This window comes from Neolamprologus multifasciatus, chromosome 23 (assembly GCF_963576455.1).
Source record: "Neolamprologus multifasciatus chromosome 23, fNeoMul1.2, whole genome shotgun sequence".
NCBI lineage: Eukaryota > Metazoa > Chordata > Actinopteri > Cichliformes > Cichlidae > Neolamprologus > Neolamprologus multifasciatus.
In genome coordinates this window covers 31,479,374-31,495,460 of record NC_140460.1, presented here as the reverse complement: position 1 = coordinate 31,495,460, position 16,087 = coordinate 31,479,374, and the positions used below count along the sequence as shown (strand labels likewise).

Sequence of the window (16,087 nt, the reverse complement as noted above, 5' to 3'; positions counted from 1 at the left end):
AGGGATATAGGTCTGTAGTCTGTCTATTTCAGACCTTTTGGGGATGATGATGATGGTGGAGGCCTGCCTGTTGGTCTGCCCGTGCTTTGACCACAGCCCCAGCCCCAGGGATGTGGACAACACCTGGGCCTCTCCTGGGGTACACCGCTCTCAGTCTCCTCCACAAACATTTTAACAATGAAAACACTCTTTTTAAATTATAATAATTAAGCAGACGCATGGTGTTTCCCCATTTTTTATTACACAGATGTACTTATGGGAGCTCATATCAAACAAGGCCATAGTTTGAAAGAGTGAGACAAGTGCATGTACAAGTGATGCAGCTGAGCCAAACGCTGCCATGCTGGTTCACACTGATGTTTAAACCTTCTACCTATGAGGGACAGTAGATCAGGAAAAAAAATAAAAACTTGCTTAAAGAGAAGGTGCTAAAACAGCTGGTTTCAGACAGAGGATGAGCTGACATTGCTGCACCAAGGCCCACATCTAAGAAAATGGGCTGTGAATCATGCAAAGTTAATCTATAGAGTCCAGAATTGAAAATATAGGACTGGATGCAAGCGTAGCAGCACCTCCTCTACATCAGTCCTTTTGCTTTTTGGCCAAATCAAATGACAAATGTGAGAGACAGATGTGGGTGGATCATTCCAAATATCAGTAATCAGTATTGATATCTGATTACTTTGTTTCTGTCCTCTAAGTTCAGCATGCAGCCCACTGATCTGTGTTCAACAAATTCTTTTTCTGGAAAAGAAAAGAAAAACCCTCAAACACACACTGTGAAAAATGTCGGAACCTTTTCAAATTATTGATGATTCATCCCACAAATCATGACATACTACTCTCCACTACATAATCTGCCTATAAAGATGAAAATATCGATATCTGTATTGGCGATAGATACTCATATTTACTTGGCATCAGATCAATACCAAGTGAATAAGTATGGCACAGAACTAGTGAGTGATAAAGTAAATGATTGGTTTGGTCAGGTGGATTTATCACAAATTCTTAATAAATCTTGTTAAAATGGGTGGCGATCCAACGTCACCCCAAGCACGTAGCCCTGCATGGACACCCCCATATAAACGGTTTCTCCACCACTGCTGCGGGGTCCCTTAGAAAAGGAAGCTCTGGAGCTGATCGAGCTTGAAGTCAGTCCACCTAGAGCAGCAGCCAGTTTGTTAGATTTCTCTAAACTGTTGCAGTGACGGTGGTGTGAACAGAGAGGGAGAGAGGAAGAGAGCTCCTCAGTTGCCTTAGCAGCGCAGCCTCATTCCTCCACAGTCGGGCTTCAGTCCGCTGTACTGCGCGCTTCACAGGGCTTCCCTCACGGCTCCCCATCAGTTAACCCTGTCACACTCCACCTGGTCTCCATTTATTCCACCGTGCTCGAGATTTTAAAAAGAGAAGAAGAAGAAGGAAAAGAAAAGCAAACAGAACTCTGGGCCGCCTCCAAGTTTCCTAAACGCCCCTTCTCCGGCTGTTATGAAGGAAAAGGTGGCGGGCTGATCGGCTCAGTCACTCAGCGCAGGTGTGAAACCAGAAGCGAAGAGAGGATGGCTCTGCGGCCGGGGAACGGGACTGTGACGGAGTGGGGGAACCTCAGCGTGGAAGTTAGCGACTACAACGTGAGCAACACGAACCGCTCCGTCTTCAGCAAACCGGCCAGAGCCAGAGGTAAGAGCACACAGTTTTCCACATCTGAATCATCCAGGCTGAGGTGTTAAACTGCTACAGATGGCACCAACACCTGGCCCCAGACCTGGTATAAACAGATAAGGTGTTAAACCCTATTGTGTTTAATGTTGTTGTTGTTGTTGTTGTTGTTATTATTATTATTATTATTATTATTATTATTATTATTATTAGTCTGATTTGGCTTAAATTGCCAACCTTGTTCTTCCTCAATATTCATATTTTCATACAAACTAAATGTGAGTGATAAAAAAAACAGCTTTCATTTCTTGTTAACAGTGTTGATTCCCTCTAAGTTACAAACAGACTAATGACTAATTCCTTGGTTACAAAAATGCAATCAATACACCTCATGTAATTTCCTCTCCTTACTCAGATATGTAGAACACCAAATGATGTTTTACCTACAGATCATTTCCCCCCACACTGTGTCAGATCTGTATTTTTAAAAGAAAGCCATTTGCAATCAGGAGTTGTTTTCTGTCTTCTTCTTCTTCATCATCTTCTTCTTCTTCTTCTTCTTTTTTTTTAAAATCAGCTCTCCTCATCCTCATTGTATGTAACCAATCACCCAGCTTTCCAATTTACTGCTGCTTCTCTCTGCATCAATAACGCCCCAATCAGAATGAGCAGCAGCAGCAGCGGCAGCCTTGTGCACAGTGAAAAGCAGCTCTAATTCTGAGTGTTTGTTCTTCTCGCTCTCAAAGTGGGCAGGAGATTAAGCCCAACACCAGAGAAGATAAGGCTCTCACAATAAGTCTATCAGGACACCAGTTGAGCACACAGGCTGATTTGGAAAATGAGGGTGAGAGGCTCTTTTTAACCCCCCCCCCCCCCCCCCCCCCCCCTCTGCTGCAGTATCGAGAAAATTTCAAATCTTTCCCCTCTAAATAATTCACAGCCATTCCTGCTTGTGTGCTGCATTACTTTTATTGACCTTATATGTGAGGCAGGCATCAACATCAGTGGGGTGATCTACCCAGAGAGCAATCTAACACTGTGAGAATTGTGGTCACATTGCTACGTCCACTACTTCTTTTTATTCATCTTCCCCACCCCGCCACTTGAATTCCTGATGCAAAAGGAACAGAAATGGTTTGTTTTGATGTTGGGGAGAAACAAAGGAATCAATTTAATGTTATAAATGGACCTTGATGATAGCTTTCAACATAAAGTGTTAAATTTAAGGTTAAATTCCACATCAAAAGTAGTTTAGGTGAAATTCATTTAAAAAGTTATTACAGTAGATGAACACAGTGCAAATATATTCTCTGAAGTCACACACTGAAGTGGGTTTCATTTACTCTAAAAGTAGCTTCAGTTGTTTAGCAACAATCAGTTTCATCAACTCAAAAATGGGAGAACATTTCAAATAAAGCCACATTAGTTTATACAGTGTTGCTGTAGATTCATATTAATTAGTAACTGTCTTCAGCCATGGGTGGAGGTTTTGTTTGCACATTTGGAGGTTGGGCATTAAGCGAGGACCAGAGGGATGCTCACCCTGGAAACTTTATGGAGAGTTTTGACTCATTTGAATGCTTCATTTATCTTTTGTTTACTTTTACTTTGTTATTAATGTTATTTATGTAAAAGAAAACACAGAAATCTGCAGTCACTGTGCTGACGGTTATGTTTTTTGTCCCTTGCATCCCTCCTGAACTCCTGAAATCTATGTTTCCACTACAGAATAATGAGCAGATCATTTCCTCTCCCACTTGTTTCTCCTATAAGACATCATTGTATAGTGACAGATCCCAGTCACAGCTTTCTGTAGCCCAGAATGGGATCTTTAAATAAATTCTTTTGTCTAATGAACAGTCAGAAGTGATGGCCGGGTGGTTTATAGCTGTATTTCTAACAATTACAGGGTGCTGTATTCAGCTTTATATCACAACTGCAGCCTGCATTGTTAAGCATTTCCTTTTCTCTTAGTTACTATAGAAGTCTTCAAGTCGTGAGGTTTACCTCTCTGGGCTGGAATGGAAGTTAAAAGCATGAGCAAAGAGAGAGACGTGACACAAACTACTGTACAACGTGAAAGGAATGGGAGCATGCTGTAGATTCCAGTAGATTCCACACTCACTCAGGCAGGTCTGAACATGAATATACGATGAATGTATTTTTAGAAATTATATGGCGTAAGCTATGCAGGGATCTCATTATTAAACTAAACATCTTGAAATGCACTTAGAAGGTGTATTCAATGTTTTGTTCTTTTTTAACTACAGAAGAAACAACAGATTTCAGTCAGGGCAGCTCAAAAGAAGACTTCTGTTGTTATCTGCAGTCATTTATGTGCCTCTGTCCTGGATTAGACATGCATGTGGATGTGCATAAGTCAGCGAGTGCAGCAGAAAAGCTGGGACACAGAACAGAGCAGGCGTTAGTGACAAGAGATGTGACAGTGATTGTGTCAAAGGCAGCAAAGAAGGAGGCCCTCAGGTCGAGATGGGTTGCAAAGCGACAGCTGAACAGAAACTGTGGGTAGGTTAATATATCTTAACCAGCCGACCCTATTTAAGTAACCGGCAGGATGTGAAGGACTGATACCTGATTTTAAAGCTTTAGTATCAACGTAATCCAAATGTAGTTGTTTGTACATCTGTGGTTACACTGCAAAGCAAAGCTGCCATTTACTAAGTCTCTAAGATTATGGTTCTGATCTTGTTAATTTTCACATGTGTTTCATGGATGCGTCTGCCTAAGCTTTTGGTCTGCTATCTTAATTATGACTATTGTATCAAGAAACTCAGGATGTCCACACTGAGGTCAGTGGGAAGAATACATTGCTTTCATTCACTTGCACCTTTTTCTTTCTGATTTTGATTTCTTTGTATGGTTTTCTTTTAAATTTACATTCTGCAGATGACTGACATGTTTTTACCGCTTGTCGGAAGAGTTGCTTAACAGATAGAGCAGCTGTAAAACACCGACTGCACAGAACTAAAACAACATCTGACATGCAACATTTCAAAATAATCCTTCTGGACTCCTGAGAGCAGTTCAGTTCAGACACGGTGCTGCTTATGTGGAATATCTGTAGCTGCACCTTGGCTATGCTTAGACACTCTCCGCTCTCCAGATGATTCAAAGTGGCACTCTGCTGAGCTCACCCTGTCTTGCGATGAGTTATCTTGAAGTGGATCTCATGAGCATTAAATGAACACTTGTTTTTAGAAGGAATCCAACAAGTCGCCTTGGGCACTGAGCAAAAGTGGAAAAAACGGAGAGCGAGACAAGAGACGTGCTGCTGCAGAGTAAGCTGTGCACAGTATACACAGTAAAAGAGCTGGGAGTTTCTAACATTGTACCCAATTCTACAATGTTGTGTCTTGTGGAAGAAATTAGAATCTTGTCCCCTTGGGGTGTTTACATAGTGGTGTTGTCTGTCATAACGCGATCACAGTAATCCGAGCTAATAATTGAAACATTTTGAAGCAACCTGTTGAGGTGAAACAAATTGCATGCATGCACTGTGAGTATAAAGATTTGAATCATCCTGATAATGAGAAGCTGCATCTTGATAAAATCCTGGTCTCTTAGTAAACAGTTCCTGCCTTTGCCCTCTCATCAGGTTACTCCATTAAAACAGCACATACAGATGAGAACAAAGTTATCAGGCCACATATGAATTAAAGCTTCTGTCAAAAAATTTCTCAAGTGCTTTTTCTGCAGAGTGAGGGATTTTTAATATAGCATTTTTAAACATACTAGCTTCCATTAGAATTTTTTGTTTGCACACAAGAACAGCATTATTTTAGAAAAAGCAAAAATCATTCTCCCCCTTTTATTGAGCCATAACAAAAACCACCGCTGTGCAATGATGTGCTTTACCTTTGTAACGCTCAAAGCTTGTAAAATCAAGTTAAAACAGAGGTTTTTCTTCTCATTTACACATAGTATAAAAACTCAGCAAGGATTTTAGTTGTCTCTCTGGAAAGCATAATGCCAGAAACAAAAGAAATCAGTTTAGACTTGAGAAGAAAGCAGGAGACAGATATACAAAGTTATCAGAGCATTTCTGAGTGTCAAGACCTGGAGTGAGAAGTATGAAGAAATTCAAAGAGGGTCACAAAGTTTAGAACAAGCCTGGCAAAAAGAAACTAGTGAGAGATGGGTATAAAGACCCCAGAAACACTGCCAAGACACTAGTGAGTGACTTAGCCAAAGAAGGCAATCACTAGAATCCTGCACAGGATTGAATTGCAAGGCTACAGATCAAGACAATCTCCACTTCTGCAGAAGAGACATCTTCAAACCGCTAAGAACAACCTGGAGTCAAATTATGTGTACTGAAAGTGTGTCCTTTGGTCACATGAGATGAAACTAGAGCTCTTTGGCCGTAGAAATGCTGCTTATGTTTGGAGAAAGAAGGGGCATGCAACGTGAAGAACCGTCCCTGCAGTGAAACACAGCGGTGTGAGCACTATGCTGTGAGGATGCTTCAGTGTTTCTGGAACTAGGAATCTTGTCAAGGTGGAAGGAATCATGAGAAAAGAAGGATAAGTGATTTTTTTTTTTTAAAGGAAACCTCCAGCAGTCTGTAGCAAAGCTGATTCTGAGTCACTGCTTTGTCTTCCAACATGACAACAACCCAAAACATACATTGCTTCTGGAGAACTACCTCCAAAAGACCAAATAGAATGTTATTGTATGGCCTGCAAAATGCTCTGGCTTTAATCCCTTTGAAAATCTTTGGGATGAACTGGAAACTAAGGTCCATGCAGGAAGACCATCAAGTCTGGAGGAGTCTGAGAGACTCACCCTAGAAGACTGGACTGGGATTATTCAGGAGACATGTGTGAGACTTGTTGAAAACAACAACAAGTGTCTGCAGACTGTTATCTAGTAAAGGATATACTGTTAGCATCAAGGGGGCTAATCATGAGCTTTTTGGTTTTTGTGAAACAATTTTGTTTTTTTGCACAAAATATAATAATGTAAGGATCCAAAAATTCCCTGCTCTATTTAAAAGAATTTTGGAAATGCTTAAAAAAAATATGACATTTTTAAGGGGGGCTAATAATTTTGTCCTCATCTGTATATCACAGATCTACAGGGTGTATAGTGACACCAGGAGAGTATGAGCGCACTAATGAAGATCACATCAAACAGGAGAACGGTTTCAAATCCTTGGAATAGCTGTATTGATCTGTAATGTTCTCTGTCTGCACTCTGGCTTTATTAACTCACGACAGCGGAAGAATGGAATGAAGCCCAAGCCACAGTCATATAAGGTTACCCAATATCGGTTAGGCTCAGTGCATATAATGGGTGGTTAATGTCATTCTCAGTTAATCCTTTGTCATGCGATTCACCAGAGTGGTCTTAGAGACAAAAGAAAGACCGTTTACAGCTGTGGCACATGAAAAAAGAAGTTTATTGAATCTAAAATATGAGCTTTAATATTTGATTGATTCTTACTTGGTGAACTTTAGGTTCCAATTAGTAGTTGGGCTGCGTCGTGTCTCCTGGTGCCTCGCTGCTGGCTCAGTTTACAGCGTGATTTATAGAATTTCATTGGCAAACACCTTGACTGAATGTTTAATTCAACACAGAAATCCCTAAAGGTGAAGCTCTTGTAATAGCTATGAGTTGCTGGCTCCAATTAGCGAACACAGAAGCAAATGAGAATACCACTGAATTAGTTTCAGTAAATTGGGGGTCAAACAGGGAATTCCCCTACTTTTACCCCTACTGGTTAACACTTCATTGACAGGAATTTTACTCCATAGTGATCAGCAAGTTTTCTTAATGGGTCTTCAAACAGAAAGAGACTAGCAGTCCTGTAGCAAACACAAACCTTGGAATGGCAGTAAATTTCAGTCACTTTTAGTGATGACAGGCAACATATCTATTAGGGATGATCCTGAGCAGACTCTGAGTTAAACGTTGGGTAAAATCTCACTATTAGACATCAGTAGATTACAAATTGCAGTTAATTTAATTCTGGTTTTGTACCCCTCCCAATTCAAGTTCATAATCCCAGCTATGGTGGCTGCTGAAGGACAAACATCTCTGGTCACTGTTCATCTGTAGTGAGTTCAGGCTGTAAGTATGACTGCAGCGTCTGTATCCTGAGTGCCACATCTATTTACTACCAGCCATGTGCTATATACAGTGATGCCTGATGAGCGGTTCTGTGGACAGGGCTTTAGATTCACCCAGAGCACAAAGAAACACGTATTTATATAGCACCAAACAAATCAGTTTTTAAGAGCCTATTTACAAGAAGAGACAAAAAGAAAAGATTAAAACTAGCCTATATGGAAACACTTAGAATTTGGGTTTTAACTCAAGAAATGTTAATCAATCAAAGAAAGCTATATGAAGAAAGTAGGTCTCAAATGTAAAGTATGAGGAAATAAACTTATTCTCATTTTTTGAGCAGTTAGATGAGCAAACTAACAAGGAGTTTGGCTGCTTTTCACTAGCCAGAACAAGCAACCCATCCAGTACCACAGCGACTTAGAGATGCACCTTTCTAATAAGCTAGCTAGCCACTGGACATTAGCTGAAAATGTCAAACCTCCAAAGTCTCATTAAAAAAAAAAGTAATTTAATAAAGAGTTCATTCATCATTGGCTGCTGTGTAGTACTCAACATTTGTCTGCCTGTTAGCGGCTTTTCTTTAAATACACACATACTGCTACTATGGATGTGCTGATTCCATTAAGTTTTTCTCACACTTTACATATTCCGCTGTAATGAATATTTCATCTGTGGGTTGGTTTGCTTGGATGATTCTAAACAAAAACATTCAATTAATGGCAATAAAACATGTTAGTGATGAAAAAAGGAATCAGTGGCATCAAATGAAAATATCAGAGACAGAGAGCATTGTGGGTAATTGAATACATGCTGAGTTTGTTCTTGCACTACAAACAAGCTCCTTCCAACTTCTGAAAAAAAAATCTAAGTAATGTAGGATCAATATTCCTCTCTCATGGGGAGCTATAGTGTAAAGACTAATTGAGTTGAATTGTGCTGACAGTTACAGTAACTCACCTCATTACAGTGGTAAAATGCAACACGTCGACTGATTTCTGCACATTGAGCTAAATTACTGTGAAAGGATTCATCTCCTGCCACTTTTTTAAAGCTAAGCATCGCAGTGTGGTAATGTGTAGTGCAGAGGTTAAATATGAAATCAGTCAGGCTTGTGTAAAGCTAAAACCCATCCACCAGATAATGTGCACCAAAATGCAGGGATCCATTTTTATCAATTCAGACAAGTCGAAAAGAGAATTACATACTTGTGATTGGGTGAAATCAGTCCTGGGGATGCAGTGATTTTCTTCTGTCGGTAAAGAGAAGCGTGGAGTGTGACAAGCACCCTGTCCTGATCCTTATCTCTTTAGTGAATCTTTTTGGATACGAGACAGGCTGTCAACTCTTTGAAGCAACCTTTGCAATTTCAAGGTGGCAGATTAAAGAGACAGGAAGTCAGTGATGTAAGATGCTGACCTACTGGCTGCGTGGACACAATAAACGAGGCATTAGAAGGAAGCACTCTAAAGCATAAACGCCAAGTGTGCTTGTAGTAGTTTATTCACAGTGTGGAGTGTTTACTAGTTAACAGCGAAATGACACCAAAACGCGGCCATTTTTGGTTATAAGGAAAAGGAAGTTTATATGTGATAACCAATAGGGTCTTGTGCCTGGAAAGCCTATCAGACCAACATGGATCAATTTCAAAACAGCCTTTTCTTACATGAATTCAGTCAGTTGGTTTTTCATGCAGTCTTTAGTGTAGGAACACTATAAATGGGAAATAACAGCAAAGAATGCAGAAAGGCTATTCATTCGAGGCTAAGGTTACATGGATTGATTTGGTTGTATCTGACTTCCTGCCAAAATGATCAAATCGGATGGGTCGAGCAGATTTTCTTTGTACCGCATGAATGTAAAGGAACCAAATGCAAAATGACAGGGCCAAGAATCCTCTTCAGTTTCTCTGATGTTACGGTGAGCACAGAGCGCACCCTTATCATTTCATAATGTTGGCTCAAAGGGAACCCAACATTTGAGACGCCACCATGCTGCTGCAGTTCAACAAACTTTGTATAATGAAAGTAGAGTTACTTATAAAGAACACAGCAAAATAATGAGATAAGAGCCCTCGCTACACCAAAGAAAAGAGGAAGAAGACAATTAACAAACCAAACAAAAGGCCATCAGATTCTGTCTTTTCCCTGAATCAATATTAGTGAGCTAAACTAATAGAACCAAAACTGAAAACAGGACTGGCAGTATCTCCCAACTCAACTCATAATTAACAAACAAAACTGCAAAAGCTACAGAAAGAAAAAGTTGATGGCAGTGAGGAGAGAAGAGAGAGGGACCAAGATGTCAACTGGCAACCTGTGCATGTATGTCCTCAGTCAGATACCAGATACACTGTGATCAGATCCTTCGTAGGAATGTTAAAGAAGTATTATTGGGTTTTTATTAGTGTCTGCTCACCAAAACTAATTTTGAACCCTTAGGTTTGCTTGCTAGCTTTTATTTTTCCCTACAACCTAATGACACATTACTTAATGACTTAATTAATTAGTGCAGTCAGTGACTGTTCCCATGGAATATGCACTGGAGTTCAATAAGGTAGTTCTTCCACAAAATGCACTGAAATGCTCTGAAAATTTGAGAAAACTGGTAGAAACATGTTCTGTCCGTCATTCTGTTGTTCTAGCTATGATAGGTATTGAAGGTAACTGTGATGTTACATGTTTATAACACAGAAATTAAACCAAAATATAAAAAATAATTGTGTAATTGTGTAATTCTACAGGTGTGTTCATAGAGTCTGTTTTGCATTTTGTGGGTATTTGTCAGAAAACAGGACACTTTTTTTCAGTTGATATAGATATTCTATTATATGTGTAGCTGTGCGCTCCATATTGATTTTTTTTATAGTCCATCAAAACAGATGTTGTTGGTGTGCTTCCCATGATGCCTTCAGGTTTTCAGAGCATTGCAATCACAAGCAGAGATGGAGTGTTGTTTGCGTGCAGTGCAAGCACTCCTCAATAAAGCTACGTGAACATGGCAGGATGTGAATTGTGATATTTTAGTGAATGATACAAACATAACAGAGACCCATTTATTGAAGACCTTTACATGAGGGCTGCTGGTTTTTCATATATGTGGCTAAACAGAAAAATGGGAACTAGGAACTACGGGTTGCACACAGTAAGTAGAGGAGCTTATGTTAGTGCAGGAAAGATTAGCCCAGTAATTGATGAGCAGTAGACGTTAATTAACTAATTTAATGCTCAGTGAATGCGGTAAGTCATTCATCAAGCAGATCTGGCAAACCATTACTAAAAGCTCATTCGTGACCATGAAACAGGCTTTGGAAAAGAAAAAACAATCTTAACTCAGGGTCCATTTACTGGATGTTTGCTGTTTAGCCCTAATGCAAACTGACTGGGTGAGGAATTGGACTAGTGTGTAACACAAGTCGTTTGAAGATGTCCTCTTGGTTGATGGAAAATTATTGTTTTTTATTGATTTGTGAAAATCCACTCATCAAATTCAAGTAATCAAGTAATCAACTGAAATAACAAAATTTGTTGCTTTTTTTGAGTGTTGCAAATTGTTGCAAATCCTGTTGTTGCTGATTGCCGCAAGTTCCTTATTCATGTCTGTGGTTCTCAGGTTCACTTCCAAAGGGTTTTCTACCCCTTTGTAATTAGGAGAAATATCATATTTCGATAGAGATGACAGCAATTTCTAACAATTTGGACTATTTCACCATCTCACTGGGACTTTCTACATGAATTGCAGCCTTACGGTGAGGTTGTGATTAAAAGGATAGTTCAAAACCGCAGACCTGCAGATTATTAGCATCCATTATTCATGAACTTTGTGGCGATTTATTCATGTATCGTGGTGAGACCCGGCCCCATCACTCAAGTGAAAGGAGAAAAAAATATACTCCTCTCACTGCACAATCCACAGCCAATAAATGACAACACTTTTAAATGGCTGCTGTGCCTATGAAGTTGTGCTCATCCTCTCGTAAAAGATAAGACAACGTGAAGTGATGTGATGAAACTTTAATGAACCTTGTGGGAAAACATAATTACAGTTTGCATCGCAGCAGCCAATAGGATGCAAATAGAGCAATATAAAGGTTAAAGAAACAGACCCAGCCCTGGGTCAAGGCTTGAACATTTGAGAACATGTGAATGAAAGGACAACCCTGTCCTTTCATTCACATGTTTTTAGATGCCTTTTGATTTGTGGACAGTTGTCACGCTTGAGGGAGTCAAAGGAAGCAAAGTGAATTGTCCTGCAGATATAAGGCTCAAGGGAGCCAGTATACCGCTGGTGCTCAATGAAGACATAATTCCATTTTCATTTGGTTGGATCACGTAAAATCTAACACGATAGAGGCTGCTGAGCCACTGACAGCTTACTGCTTGGAATTAATGATGAAAGCCTCACAATGTAGTGCTGATTCTGAATGTGAAAATCAAACGCATGTTGCAGTTACATCTTATTAGTTACTGAAAGTGGATGTCTTTAGCCCCCTGCCAGATTTATTTTAAACCCTGCTGATTTGTTAAGTCTGCCCTAACTAACAACAAAATGATCAGTCTATAATTTCAATGATAGGTTTATCTGAACAGTGAGACACAGAACAATGACAAAAAATCCAGAGAAATGCATTTCAAAAAAGTTACAAACTTCTTCGCATTTTCATGAAGGAAATAGGTAGTTGATCCTCAATATCAATCAGCAAGATTTCTGGCTCACAGGTTTATTTTACGCAGGTATCTATTCAGATTCTAAACTCTGCACCATGTACAAGCCCAAAGCACTTTCCAAGGATGTCAGTGACAAGAATGTGGACCTACACAAGGCTGGAATGGGCTACAAGACCATCGCCAAGCAGCTGGGTGAGAAGGTGACAACAGTTGGTGCCATTATTCGCCAGTGGAAGAACCATAAAATAACTGTTAATCTCCATCGGTCTTGAGCTCCATCTAAGATCTCATGATAATGAGATAATAAGAGCAGTGTGGAACCAGCCCAGAACTATTCAGGAGGAACTTGTCAATGATCTCAAGGCAGCTGGTACCATATTCACCAAGAAAACATTTGGTAACACACTACGCCGTGAAGGACTGAAATCCTGTAGTGCCTGCAAGGTCCCCCTGCTCAAGAAAGCACAGGCCCGTTTGGAGTTTGGCACTGAACATCTCAATGATTCAGAGGGAGACTGAGTGAAAGTGTTGTGGTCAGATGAGACCAACATTGAGCTATTTGGCATCAACTCAACTTTGGAGGAGGAAGAATGCTGCCTATGACTCCAAGAACCCTGTCCCCACCGTCAAACATGGAGGTGGGAACAGTATGCTTTGGGGTGTTTTTCTGCTAAGGGGACAGGACTACACTGCATCAAAGGGAGGATGGATGGGTCCATGTACCGTCAAATCTTGGGTGAGAACCTCCTTCCCTCAGCCAGGGCATTGAAAATGCATTGTGGGTGGGTATTCCAGCATGACATGACACGGCCAAGGCTGAAGAAGAAGCTCAAGAAGAAGCATAATAAGGTTTCGGAGTGGCCTCCAGACCTTAATCCCATAGAAAATCCGTGGAGGAAGCTGAAGATTCCAGTTGCCAAACATCAGCCATGAAACATTAATGACTTGGAGAGGATCTCCAAAGAGGAGTGGGACAAAATCTCCCCTGAGATGTGTGCAAAACTTGTGGCCAACTACAAGACACATCTGACCTCTGTGATTGCCAACAAAGGTTTGGTCACCAAGTGCTGAAGCACGTTTTGCAAAGGGGTCAAATTTCAAAATTTCAAAGTTTTTTGAAATGCATTTTTCTGGATTTTTTGGCTATTGTTTTGTCTCTCACTGTTCAAATAAACCTACCACTGAAATTATAGACTGATCATTTCTTTGTTAGCAGGTAAACTTACCAAATCAGCAGGGGTTCAAATAATTTTTTCCCCTGAGTATATGTTCCCCTGATGTGATGGGATCTGAATGCGTTAGCTTTGTGTCTGACTGAACACTTTAAAGCAGGGGTGTCCAACTCCAGGCCTCGAGGGCCGCTGTCCTGCAAGTTTTAGAGATCACCCTGGGTCAACACACCTGAATCAAACGACTAGTTCATTACCAGGTCTCTGGAGAACTTCAAGACAAGTTGAGGAGGTAATTTAGCCATTTAAATCAGCTGTGCTGGATCAAGGACACATCTAAAACTGGCAGGACACCAGCCCTTGAGGCCTGGAGTTGGACACCCCTGCTTTAAAGGTCATGACAGCAATCACAACTATCCATGCCTCACCTGTCAAATCAAGTAAAAAAAAAAATGCAATAAAATTAAAACAATCCTCTGTGATCCAGAAGAAGGCTTCTTCCCTTTGACCCTGTGTGAGAGGGGCATAGCAACATCTGCAGCATCCGACATCCACACATTGCTCAAATGATGAAGAGAATGGAATTTAACTCAACTCAACTCTGCTCAGTTTTATTTATATAGCAGCAAATCACAACAACAGTTGCTCCAAGGTGCTTTATATTGTAAGGCAAAACCCCTAAAATGTTAGAGACAAACCTTAACAATCGGATGAGAGCTATGAGGAAGGACTTGTTGGAAGGAGGGAAAAAGTCCCTTTTGAACTGGAAGAAAACTCTGGGCGAACCAGGTTTGGATGGAATAGAATGTTTAAAGGTATGTTTACCCTCCTGTAGTTAAAAAGTTGTTATTATGAGGAACATTAATGTAAAAGTAGCCCATGTGAGCATGGCAAAATGCTGTCACATCTCTGAAATGGGCAATCTTTGGCTAATGAAACAGCTTCAAAAAGCAGAGGACTCTTCTCCATCAAAGGAATAATTCATACTTGCAGTTAAGGGGGACAGAATCTCTCACGTGGCAGAGGTGATCAGCATTAACCTGCAATGTCTTGGGTTCAAAACCGGACCGTCTAATCACTCTGTACTTGTTACTGCAGACAAACTTTTTTCATAGTTTGCTTTAAAAATGTTATTTAATTTGTCTATTTATAGGGAGGACATTACTATGAATATGCCAGCTTGAATCAACTTTCATCTTCACTCCTTTGGCAAGATGCTCTCCAGCCAATTAAGCTTAGAGTTAAGTCACAGAAGCAGGATAAAAGCAGCGATACAAAGAGCTTTTTTTCTCACACTAAAAAGTAATGTCATGCTGCACACACTCATAAGGCACAATTTATCCCACAGTGTTTCATAAAATACTTGTAAATACACCCACACAGAGACAAGCACAGCTATTAGGCAAACAGCAGAGGACATGGGGCAAGTTGGTAATAAGATAGCAAAACAATAATGACAAAAGATCAAAAATACAGCATTTTAATGTGCACACTGAAGTCACATAACAGTAGCAGCTGCGGTTCAACAGCTTGGGCAATAGGCTTTCAAGTGTGTAGTTAAATTAAATACTACCAAACACACCTTATTATTAAAAGCACTGAGTCAAATTCTAAAATCTGGGTCATTTATGTGGGTCTTTAAGTTTTGCAAACATTGAAATTCAAGATATGCATCTGTGTGGGAGGACAACAACAGTCACTTCAAAGTGTTTTAAATTGCAAGATAAAGACCCTAAAATATTAGAAAGAAACCCCCACAATCAGACGGCGACAGTGGGAAGGAAAAACTCTCTTTTTAACAGGATTCAGTAAGGGCTGTCTCAGTGTTCACTGTGGCACAAAGATGCGTTTTAAGCCCGCTGTTTGTGTCCTGCTTCTACTCCCGATGAGCAATGCTTGCCTTAAAGGTGATGTGCTACATTCTGTGCGCAGGCTCTGCTGTAAACCTCTGGACTTCTCGCATGTCTCTGTTTAATCAGAGGACTCAGTCAGCACATGGCCAGCCCCGACCTTGTCCTGTCAGATACTCTCATTCTCAAACAGACTCGCTGTGGCAGGCTGGTGTTAGTGAAGGGAGCATCCCAAAAACCCTCTGGCTGGGCCATCCAGCACCCACTGATGCTTAGCTGTATGGCAGCGCTGAAAGAAGGAAATCTTATGAAACACACTGTAGATGACTGTTTCATTATATTCTTTTTTTTAAGATCTCAGTGCATGCCACCACATGTCTGTATGATCAATTTGTATAATTAAACCAGTCTATGTTTTTGCTTAACCCTGTATCTGTATCTGAGCCTTTGTAGTCACTATGCATTTTGGGTCTTTGTGTCATTGTTTTCATAAGCATGTAGTCATTATCTTTGTTTTTGTAGTCATGACAATCTCAACTGATATTTTTTTTTCCTTTTTTGTAACTTTGTTAGCATTGTTCAGTTGTCATTTACCTTCTAATCAGTGACTTTGTGTCTATTTTCAGTCATTATGCATCAGTTTGTAGTCATT

The 16,087-nt window shown here is 40.3% G+C and overlaps 1 protein-coding gene across 1 annotated transcript in view; it reads left to right on the top strand.

Annotated features, from left to right (window-relative positions):
- The first annotated feature begins 717 nt into the window (after nt 1-717).
- The window catches only part of cckbra (cholecystokinin B receptor a), a 57,542-nt gene continuing 42,172 nt past the window's right edge, over nt 718-16,087 (top strand). The window contains exon 1 of the mRNA XM_085151169.1: nt 718-1,680. Coding sequence (XP_085007295.1) covers nt 1,560-1,680 — 121 coding nt within the window. The 5' untranslated portion in view covers nt 718-1,559. The remainder of the gene's footprint in view (nt 1,681-16,087) is intronic.